At 38.9% G+C, this 12073-nt stretch overlaps 1 protein-coding gene across 1 annotated transcript in view; it reads left to right on the top strand.

The window, feature by feature from the left end:
• The first annotated feature begins 718 nt into the window (after window positions 1-718).
• The window catches only part of dhh (desert hedgehog signaling molecule), a 120842-nt gene continuing 109487 nt past the window's right edge, over window positions 719-12073 (top strand). Inside the window, exon 1 of the mRNA XM_059955972.1 lies at window positions 719-1145. Within this exon, the coding sequence (XP_059811955.1) occupies window positions 840-1145 (306 nt within the window). The 5' untranslated portion in view covers window positions 719-839. The remainder of the gene's footprint in view (window positions 1146-12073) is intronic.

Here is a 12073-nt window from a genome sequence, read left to right as displayed (position 1 = left end):
ACTGTAAACTTCAAACATGGGCAAGTGGATACCGCGTTAAATACGAAAACCTCCCGTATTTAGACTCCTGATCTAGAGAGACAAGCCAAACATTAACTTAGACTAGGACCACCTTACCCCTGGTGTTTACATGGCCGGTTCCAGGTGAAGCTGGGGAGTGAGAGTAAAGAAGGGATTTAATGAAATAAAATTAAGAAATCATGGCGTTTTGATGAATACTTTCGAAAAGCCCTCGTCCTCCTTCAAATGTTTTGGTACACAAATGTTTTCAATAATAATGCAGATGGTTTTGTCAATTTGTAAAGATGAATGGAAACAGTTTGTCAATTGTATCCTTCACAAATACTGTTGGACTGTTTGTTGGGACAAAATCGCGTATTATCCCAAAACACTTTCACAGAAAACAATGGCTTGAATATATTCCTGATCAGTAGCAACTCTAACGTGTCGATGTACTTTATTTTAGTTTAACTGTGGATTTACTTATGAATACCAATTACTTGTTTATCATTCACCTATAACTCGGGAGATAGATCATTAATGTCTTTTCTGATTCCCACTCCTTGGGCAGTGAAAAATTTGTCGTTCAGTGAGGAGTTTGTAGGGGGAAAGCTGATGTTTGAGAGGGATGACATTTTTTTCACTTTCTGTCTCGCACAAGGAGGTGACCAAGCGGGAACGCGCCGGATGAGGGACTGCCTCTCTTGGTGGCGCGTCGTGCTTTATTTTTGTTCCATGGCTGTACCAGAGAGGAGAGAGTGTCTGTCTCCGGCAGTGTGCGCTAGTCCTCCGGGAACAGCCGATTTCAAACAGATCTGCAGCCGGCTAGCGGCGGGGAGATGCAGCCGGGCTTGGAATTAGCTCGCTTCGGTCTACTTTGTTGCTGCTGCTGTCTCCTTGTCCCGGTCCAGAGCTGTGGACCTGGCCGGGGTTACGGCAGGAGGAGACCGTCCAGAAAGCTCACTCCTCTTCTCTACAAACAATTCATCCCCAATGTTGCCGAGAAAACCCTGGGGGCGAGCGGCAGATCCGAGGGCAAAATCAGCCGCAGTTCCGAGAAATTCAAGGAGCTGACTCCCAACTACAACCCTGATATTATATTCAAAGACGAAGAGGACACCGGGGCTGACCGTCTCATGACACAGGTAAGGTGAATTCTGCCATTCAACCAGGGACCAGCGACTAAGAATCAAAACAGATCGGGTTTAATAAATCCTCGTTCTTGTATGTGTGTATATGTGTGTGTGTGTGTGTGTGTGTGTGTGTGTGTGTGTATGTATGTGTGTAATATATATACACACACATACATACATATTAAATTCCTTAATCACAACAAATAATTAAGCAGATTATCAAATGGGAGGCAAATCGAGAGCACCTTGAGATGGGGTTCAGATGCCGCATCCTTATCTTTTTATTCAGCCAGCGCCATTTAGAACGATACCATCGTATGTTTGTTTGTTTATTTATTTGTTTACACCCCTCATAATTTTAAAATAATTTATTTTCTTAAACGGAACGGGGCGGGGATGTCTCTCATTTCTGCTCTTAAAAATGTTGCTCTATGAAAGGCTGATTGGATTCTAAAAGAATGCTCTTATTTGTTCAGCACGGGCCATTTAGAAGCGTTCATTTGGCACTTAATTGTATGAATTATTCCGTAATTTGGAAACCCCGCATTTTAAGCAAGACAAGGAATTTCCACTAGCCCCTTCCCTGCAAGGTGCAACACTTCGCATTCCATCAGCACTGACCCTGCGCCATTCAAGGGGACTTTGCACATGACCATTTTTTGAATAATTTGCAAACAACGTATGTTTTGATTATAGCTAGAGGGTAGTACTGAAAATGTATTATTTAATGAGAGATGCAGCGGGCTTCATCTCTTCCTAAACTGGTGGCTTCTATATATAGACAATGACCATGAAGCGTAGCTTCAGTGAAGAAACAAGCCGGAGTGTGGCTTTAGACAAAACAATCACCCTGAAATATTTGCGATGCTGAGTTTGAAGGGAGAAAGAAAGCTGCTAATCTTTGCTACCGCCTCTCTTTTCCTTGCACACTACTGCAGACTCTCTCTCCCTCCCTCCCTCTCTCTCTCTCTCCCTCTCCCTCTCTCTCTCTCTCTATCACCCTTGAGCAATTAATGGGGTGACCTCTAGCCAGCCAGGACTGGCTGGTTGGAAGATGTTCAGGACTCGATACCATGGTGACTAGAGTCTGCATCCCGATGTTATGAAGACTGTCGGGATCAGACAGTCCTGCATCCCGTTGCTATGGCGATGGGGGCCGAGATGAGGGCCGCCTCAGGCCCCCTGGAGTGAGGAGTGATCATCACGTCCTCTCCATCTCTGCCTTGTATCACCGTCGTGTTCGCTGCTGTATCCCCTCCTCTTCCACCTTCACCCTTCCCCCGTCCCCGCTTTCTGTCTCCATGACCATCGATCTCACCCTAAGTCTCTCGCACTGGATGAATATTTCCAAATGCCTCGGATTCACGCATTCTGTGTTGTGGGTGGGGGCGGTGGTGGGCAGGAGTTTTAACAGCTTGCTTGTTTTCTGATAACCTTCAGCGATTCCATTCTCGAGCTTCGGTAGTGATACGAAGATGGCCAGAGCGGTCGGGGTGGGGTCACAAAGCAACCCCCAGAGGCTGGGCGAAAAGTGCCTGGATAACACCATAATAGAGGTGACACCGGCCTCTAACCAAGGCTGATACCTATAATGGGCATCGAGTTTTAAGTTATCTAACATGAAACAATTTTTAAGTAACTTATTTTGAATTTCGTCACTCGTGCTCTGTTTTTGAAATACCTAGGTCTCTACATATCAAGTCCATGCTGTTTCCAGTGTTTTTCTATTTTACAGAAGTGGTAAATATAAAGTATTTTGCAAAGCCTGGCTGGAGAATATTCTGTGCCCACCCACACAGACGCAGAATGGTTTTCCCGTGTAATTGTCAAAGGGATTTTAAACAGGGTCACCATTGTTGTTCTGAAGCATGATCTGATTAAAGATAGAGATTAAAAAAGGTTTCATTGACTGTTTAGTTCGAGTTAATAGATTATTTGCATCAGAGACCTTTGGGGGTGACGTATTCCATCACGAATAGAACACGTCCCGAAATGCTGAAAACCAAAAAAAAGGTTGGTTGGGAACCAGTTGTAGACTGAACAGAAAATTATGGATATTTAATTTGTGACGCTTTAAAACTGAACTGAATTTTTAAAAAACAACAAACGTACACATTTGTTTTCTTAATATTCTTACTTTGAACAATGTCATTTTTTGTTGTTCTTTCCCTCGCACTTATTTGTATCAGTGGAGCATCAGGCTTCATTCTTACATCATACTGAATTAGTTAATCTGCAAATTAGCCTCAGCATCTTTGGAAGAAGAAAAGTAATAGCTGGAGTTGGGAGATAACAGGTAGTGTTTTTGATTCTTTTCAACAACCAGAGTCTCTTATTATGGGATCATGGGATTTTAACAGAGGAAGCTGTGCTGATCACATAGCAGCAATTCAATCACTTAACCTCTTATACTAAGTATAGCTACTTGGGTGACCATCAAAAACATTTGGGATTGTATCCCCATATATTTGTTAACTTCATTATGGGTAAATTAATCAAATAGGAGGCAATGTGAATAAATGTTCCTTATTTTTATGGCATTCTAGGACATTTATAATATTAGATCGACAGAATACACATTCAGTTCAAATTCAATTTAGACTCAGGTTGACATGACTTCTCTCTATGGCAGTGGTTCCCCTTTCCTCAGTCAAGCCTGCACTTGGAAAATTAAGTTGAACATCTATGAAGGACTGATACTTGACATCTAGCTGATTTCAATGTGACAATCTCATTTGCTATTTCAGCAGCCTGCTGCAATCTTTTCTTGCCATCTATCTCTAAATAAGGCTAGGTGGTGGGTGTTTAACTTGTGAACTGTGGAATGATCCTCTCCACACCAATCGCAAAATTGATTGTTCCAACTCTGCAATAGATCAGAATTTGTAACACAAAACTTGACACCATAATAATGGATAGGATAGTAATTTTCTTAGTAGCATAACAAAAAATAACAATGTTTCTAATTAAACTGCCAATAAAACAGTGAAATCAAATGATCTAGTTTTAGGATCATTGCTGCTCTGACAGCCCAGTGCTACAAATCAATTCATTACACAAATGTAAAATCTTAATCAGATTTTGCCTTTACAAAAGTTTCCTCCTAGCCATGAATTAAATGCGTGTGTTGCCTGGATCAGTTAATTACCTGAATCAATATAACATGATCATTGCCTTTTAAATATTACAGTTCTACTCTACTCAGTGGTAAAATGCAAGTTCAAGCTATTTTGTATTAGAATGAACAATCACTTTTTCCTCCATGTCCCCTAGTTTTCCTTGTTGTCTAATGCCTATTCCAAAGTATAGGACATAATTCTATAGGTTCTCCTGTCCTTCACCTGGGTGACTATTAGGTTATGTCAGAGCCCTGATATATACATTGACAGACACTTTGTGATTGTGGAACCAATCCAAAGCTCACCCAGTGTCCATGTGGACCCTTAGACATCCAGAACCTTCATTGTCTCAGCACGTCTGAAACTCAGTCAAATAGCACCTCACATATTTTGTGCTAAAATTATGACCAGTTTTAAGATTTCAAAATTATAACTTTTTGCTAAGTAAATATAGATTGTGTTCATTTTCTTGAGTGCTGATAATGGGACATCGCAGGTGTACTGTCATTGGAAAATAAAAACAGCCAAAGTTAGAGATTTTATTTTTACCTGGGAAGCTGTTGTGAGCCAGATTCAGTGGCTGAAAATGAGGTGGAAGCTAATTCAACAATAGCTTTAAAAAAGGAGTCTAGTATAGGAAGAATCTGGATGGCTATGGGGAAACAGCAATGAAGTGGAGCTAATATACCTCAAAGGGCTGGTATAAGAATGATGGGCCAATGACCCTGTGCTATATAATTCTATGAATGGAAGACACGGCAGCAAACTCATCGTCTACTTCTGTTGATTGCTAAAACATGTAATATACAGGATCCAAAGAATGGAAGTGGCATTTGAACAATCTGTTCATAACAAGAAAATCATGATGGTGTGGTTCATACACTGCGAATGGGTGAAACTGAAATCTCTGCAGAATTCACCCAGATAATAAATAAGATTTGTTCAATGTATAAAGATGAACAGAAAAAGATGTGGTCTTCCCAGAAGGATATTATTTTACCTTTACTGTTTTAAAGGGCTAATGCTGGCTGAGAATTCCTTTGTCGACCCCAATGTGACTTCAATAATCAAGATGTGATTTCAAGAAAATATACAATGTAACCTTACTATTCACTTACTGGTAGAAGCCTAACCCTTTGCTATTTTAAGCTTCCTTGTAGTGCCAATTTTTTAAGTGGGTGCAACTTGTCAGAATTATTTAAATTTAAATATTGTGGAATTGCTTAAATGTCAATTTTATACAATTGCTATTGTTCCATTTTCTAACTATGAGAAGCAAAACTGGGCAGTAAATTAGGGATGTTATAATTTGTCAACTTAAAAATATGTGAGGAGAACAACAAAGAAAGCAATTGGGGGAGCTGGGTGGTGTGAAGCTTTCATATTCATTTTAAAGCTTTGAAATATTTTACTGTAGCAACTGGAAGTTGTCAAGAAAATCATAAAGCAGAGAAATGAGAAGGTCCATAGATTTAACAGTAGCACCAATTTATCTTGTGTGGCACTTGCTCTTTCTCTAGATCACCAGCATCAAGACTTCATAAACTCAACTCAAAATGCATTGAGAGATGCATACCACAGTACTTTTTTAAGATAGCTCAAAGTCTTAAACTTATATGCTTTAATACTGTGCATTATGTTCATTTTATGACAATATTCATACACACTCCATTAAGTACTGCAGTCAAATGTAACACTTACAAATGTGTCTTAATGTTTTGATAGCAAATTTAATTACATATTTTATGATTTTTCTTTTGTACCTTGCTGGATCTACAAAAATGTGACAGAAATTTTCATTAGTTTAATTTTCTTAAGAGGATAAGTGTGAAATCTAAAAACTGAAGGGCAATTTCCCAATATCCTGTAACTATTATGTCATCTACATATAGAGCCTAATTCTCTCTATAATTAAACAAATTTTACCTGTTAAATTGGGAAATCACATTTAAATTAGGCTGTCAAAATCCCAAAAAGCAATAAGCTTCTGAAGAGGGACACCCAACAGTCCATTCAGTTAAAGCTCCTTGGTCCAGAAAATCAGGCAGGGTGTAGTTCTAGCCGCTGATGGGCCAATACATTCCTATTATATCCAACTAGTATAATACCTAAAAAAAGACATTATTCTACCAAGACATTATGGCCTGATGCAACCTACCCGAGCCTCTTCATCTCTCATCTCCTTCAGACCATCCCTTTGACTTTTAGCCTCATTTTTAAACAGCTCTTTCTTGACTTGTGCAATTTCTTTTGCTAATTCTTCCTGTGTTTTTCCACATAAAAGGTGCTAGATGAGTGCAAGTTGTTCTAATGATCACTGATCTATTTTTAAGAAGCCCCAAACTATACATTAGCTTTCAAATTGTTTGTCGTGGATAGAATGTGGAAGTTGCAACCACAAGCAACGATCAGAATGAATGGTATTGAGGCTTTCAGAAGAAACCGGTTGGGCAATGAGAGGGAATAGAAAGACAGATTGAAAGGCTGAGTTGAGCTGGATGCAATAGGAGTAAACTCGTGGAGTATGGATACCAGGATAAATGCTTTGTCTCTTTCATTGCTTAAATTATGTTATTATTGTTGAAATCACATTTTTCTTCCAGTTGATTTTGGGTTTGATTTGGTGCATTTGAGAATCTTTTTACACGATTGAAACATTTTGTTCATAACCAGTTAAAATAAATCTTAACTTAAATTGTGCTGCGTACCTAAATACAGAAACGTTGCTGTTTTAATTTGTATAATTATTCAATTGCAAATCAAACTAGAATTACTTCATCAGCATATCTGAATGTATGGTATAAGTAAGCTAGTTGCAGGGAAAATTAAATTGTGGATAATCCTATTTAGCACTATGATGTGACAGAGAAAACATTTTCTTTTTTATAACTTTTTTTTTGTTTTGGTTTGTTTTAAAATCTGAAACTGCGAAGGCAAAACATGATACCAGCCATAATGCTATCTTGAGTCAGACACAAACAATCAAATGACAATGCTATATCTGTATCAGATAGTGCAACATACTTTTATAGATCTGAACAAATTGTTCCTATGCTATTGCTATTTCCATTGTGTTAAAAATGTAGAAAAGATGAAAATTCATATCTTCTACAAGAGTCATGAACAAATTTATATGATTGATAAATCTCTGTGGGGAAAAAATAACAACTCCCTTTTTAGGAATGGGCAGAGGCAAACAGCAAAAGTATCATTGGGAAAAAGAATATCCAAAAACCAAGGTGATGCCTAAAACACCATTATAACATTTCCCTTACTAACATTGCTTTTCAGAATCAGATTTCCAACTTAGTGATATTTTTGCATTGTTGCATAAACTTTAAGAACTGAGGTTGCCTAAATCCATTTAACTTTAGGTCCTTAAAGTCAGACAGAGGAAATGCACCTCTTCTAAGTTTTGAATGGATTAAACTCATAAATAAATACTATTATCCAGTACCTCTGATGCTGAGTTTTGCAGCATTGCAAATTGTTCTCAATGTGTATTGAGAACTGGGGATGTGTCTTTTTCTGCTGGGAATGCTAAACTATTGACACTTGTCCCTTCATATCCAGATTCTCAATTTACTTGCCATCCAGGCTCTGTAAAACAATCCCTATTATCACCCCTCCCTACCTTCACTTCCATGCATGATCATACAATATTCAATTGTTGTGTGGTGTATTATGCTATATGCTGCCAAATGCTGCAGTGTAATAATTACTTCTACATTCTTTTAATCACTTGAACCGCATTGTCAGGAGTTAAGGAAAGTATTACAATGTAATTTAAGTTTTGAAACAGAAATAGTCTTGTGCTGGTGGGAATGACTTCACTTTGGATTAGGAGATCTGAGTTTAATGCAAAAATAGCAAACAGGATTTGCTTAAACCATAAAGGTTTAGTGTTACCCACACAAATAACACAGGCAGAGCAAAAACGAAAAGTTTGCTACACTGCAGTTGCCAGCAAATCGTTTATAATACCCTGGGCAATGTGTGTAATTTTGCTGAAACAGGAGGTAGAGAGCTAAGCTTTGGCATTATGGCAGGAAACCACTCACAGCATCAGCAATCCAACTTCACGCATGGGACAGATCAGAGTGCTACCACAGGGCTATGTTGCTCTAGTACTTTTCTTCATTACTTATTGTGAAACACACTTCTGCAGTTGGTTGTGCATCACAATATTTGAGTACTTTAGCAGAAAAGATTATGTTGATGCCAAGAGTACAGTGTTCAAAGTGAAAACTCCAATTTGTAGTATATATTCTTTTAAACTAGATTGCCAAACTAAAACTAACTATTGGAGGCATTTATCGCAATGCATTGAAACAATGGTATGGATTGATCATAAAGCTTCCAAAAAAAGTGTTTGTGAGGATAAACCAATTCATAACTCGGCCTTCACAATTTTTCAGTTCAGAAGGAGCATAAAATGATGATTCATTTCTCTCTTTGTGCTGAATTTATGTTGGGTGGTTGACTGTACTTTTATCACATGGCTACTGTGCTGAAACAGTGAGTGTTAATACTTACTTGAACTGTGGATGATATTATAGCCAAGCTCACTTTTGTTTTTTCTCAATGGCTGTAAACATGCATTTTCCAGTCCCAGGTAGTGCACAGTTTACGGAAGAAGAATACTAATTTTTTTAAGAATTCCTTGATCCTAGTCCAGAAGTACCACTTGCCACTCCAGCTTGCCTTAGCCCACATTGGGTAGTCATCCTACAACTTTGCCAGTTTGTATGATCCAGTTCCACGTGGGGTATTTATTACACAGTGGATTCTTTTGGGATTCCTTAAGCAGCGATTGTTAAGCCAATTCTAATTCTGATGCATCTCCTGAGGCATCACTATTTCAAAGATGAGGTAAATTTATCATCTACATCTAAGCTATTTTCTCTGCATAAGGGCATTATATTATGAATTATTTATTTTCAAAGATAGCAAAATGTCTAGCAGCAGGTTCACTAAAAACAAAATAAAATTGCTGGTTGAAATGGTGGGTTAATTCTATTTCAGTCTCTTATCGTACATTTTACATTATTACTTTTAAAAAATACCTTAAATGCTCTAGATGACAATTGCAGAACTGTGTATTGTGCTGACTTTATTAAGTAGAATCTTCAACTCAAAGATGCAATTCACTCAACTCCAAAGGCTACTTTTCTTGAAGACCTTGGTCCGCAGTAAGATACATTTCCAGGGATGCCATTTATCCACTGTTACCACTCTCAAATGGTTTCATTCAAAATAGAGTATTGATTGACTTTTTTTATTACTGAGGGACACCATAAGCAAATGCAATCTTGCTTTCACTCAGCATCAACAAATGGACTCTTCCCAAATGGGGTCGGTTGAGAGTGATCAGCCATGGCAAATCTGGCTGCTTCCCTGATTACAACTCACCCATGCCTGACCAAATGCAACTCTACAATGTCTTGGCAGAGTCTGCGAACTGAAAGATTGAATTGACATGTGGCACCTTTTCCCATCTATAGTTTGCAAGCTTTTAAAACCATAAGCTGGTGATTCCCTAAACCTTTGCATTCTGATTTATCGTCTGATATCTTTTCCAACTTTATGTGGTGTTTTTGTATTATGGAGCTTGGCATACTTCTTAGTATCTCAATACAAAAGTAATGCCTTTACGTATTCAAAAAGCTGCAATTGCACTGTTGATGGAGAATCCTTCTCCACTCTTCTACCCTATTCCTCTCCTCACCATTCTCTGATGAAACATCCTTCAGCCCCAAATAAGATGCAATTGAAGCAATCTCTCCAATATTGAATGTTTCAGCTGGAATTGACTGTAATTATTTACTGATTTGTTCACTTGCCTTGAGTGGGCATTCTTTGAATAATATCGGCTGATTACAACTATCGAAAATGTGCCAGTTACCTTGGCTTCAGCCATAACTTAGTTTCCACAGTTACTCAAGAGAAAGTAGAAGGTTTGAGGAAGACACAACTGATAGCTGTCTGCCAGGTAAGGCAAAACTTATGTTATATTTGCTTTCTGCCATCCTTTTTCCACACAGTATCTCCAGTTGGCTCAACTCTCTCCCTTGACAAGCTGCCATCTAATAAGCACATTTAATTTTGCTCTCACCTTCTCATCTTGCTCAACACACTTCTCCCTTAAATTCTTGTCAGATGAACTACCTCTGTTTCATTGAGCACATTTACATGGAGCACAGCCATAAGAACTCAGCATTCATCATCAAAGACCCCCACCATCCAGGCCATGCTTCCTTCTCGCTACTACCTTCGGACAGGAGGAACAGAAGCCTTAGGTCCCGCACCGCCAGGTTCAGGAAGAGTTATCACTCTTCAACCATCAGACTTCTTCACTCATCACAACTCAGAACTGATTTTACAACCTACAGACTCACCTTCAAGGACTCTTTACAACAACACATGTTCACAGTATATTTTCCCCTCACTTATAAAATCCATATCCTTTGGTCCCAATCTCATTTCTACTGCCCCTTATATTGTAAATTTAATGTCAAATTGTTTGGCTAACATTCTGCTGTAGATGAATCCCAATTTCCTCCACTTAAACATTGGCAACACCAAAGCTTTAGCCTCTGCCACAAACTCTGTACCTTTGCTATTGATTCCATATCCATACTTGGCTGCGGTCACAGGCAGATTCAGACTAAATTTGACCTTGACCCCTGAAATTATTCTTAACTGAGACTTTGACAACATGTTCTCTGTATTATCATGACTGCATATTTCCATCCCTAATATCGTTTGCTTCTATCTTTACCTTAGCTGTCTAATGCTGAAACCATCGTGCATGCCTTTGATACCTGCATAATGTCCAGAGCAACTTGCATCAGATTCTTGGTGGCTCCTCATCTGCCAATGCATTTAAAATTCTCATTCTCTTGTTTAAGTTCCATTATGGCCTTGCCACAACTTATCATTGAAATGTATTCCTGCCCAACAACTCCATCCCACCACCCTCACCCTGCCTGCCAACTCTTTATTCCTCAACCACAAACCCTTGTGCATCCTCTTCTCCCTTTCATAAGCAGGGGGAGGTGATAGGTGAGTACGAAGTGGTAAAAGGTCGAAGTAGGAATAGAGGAAGGGTGAGGTGGAAATTTTTTTTAGCAGAAGGAGAAATTGATATTCATGCCAACAGCATGATATAAGATGTTGCTCCTCCACCCTAAGGGTGGCTCACAATTTACAACCCCTACAATTTACGCCAGGTCTCACCAATGTAGAGGAGGCCACATCGGGGTCACCAGGCACAATACAAGACCCCAAGAGATTTGCAGGTGAAGTATTGCCTCACCTGGAAGGACTGTTTATTTATTTCCATAGTTACTGCCTGAACTGCTGAGCTCCTCCAGCATCTTGTGTGTGTTGCTCTTCTCCCTTTGCTATTTGTAATTGTGTCCTTCTGTAAAATATCCCATTAGATGTTTTCCACTCCCTCAACTCCCTTAAGATCCTCCCTGAAATCTGACAAGTTGCAGCATAATCCTCCTAACATTCATTTTCATTTGGCATTGGCTTGATCACTGATCCCGATGAACATCAGGATGCTTTGGGATACAATTCTATGCATTTGTAGGGATAGAAAAGGATATTCATGCAGTTAACAGTTTAAAGAATCTTGTATTTAACAAGGAGTTAAATTTAAAGAAAACCAGCCTTTAGAAGCAATGCAAATACTTGGTGCAGTCATTACAGCCGTACACCACCATACAACACAGTAATCCAATGTGGCACTTGTCTCGTTGGAAGGTTTTAGATTGCAATAATGTTGAAAGTTGATGGATTGATGTGCTATAT

This window comes from Hypanus sabinus, chromosome X1 (assembly GCF_030144855.1).
Source record: "Hypanus sabinus isolate sHypSab1 chromosome X1, sHypSab1.hap1, whole genome shotgun sequence".
Classification (NCBI taxonomy): domain Eukaryota; kingdom Metazoa; phylum Chordata; class Chondrichthyes; order Myliobatiformes; family Dasyatidae; genus Hypanus; species Hypanus sabinus.
This window is presented reverse-complemented; position numbering and strand designations above follow the sequence as displayed.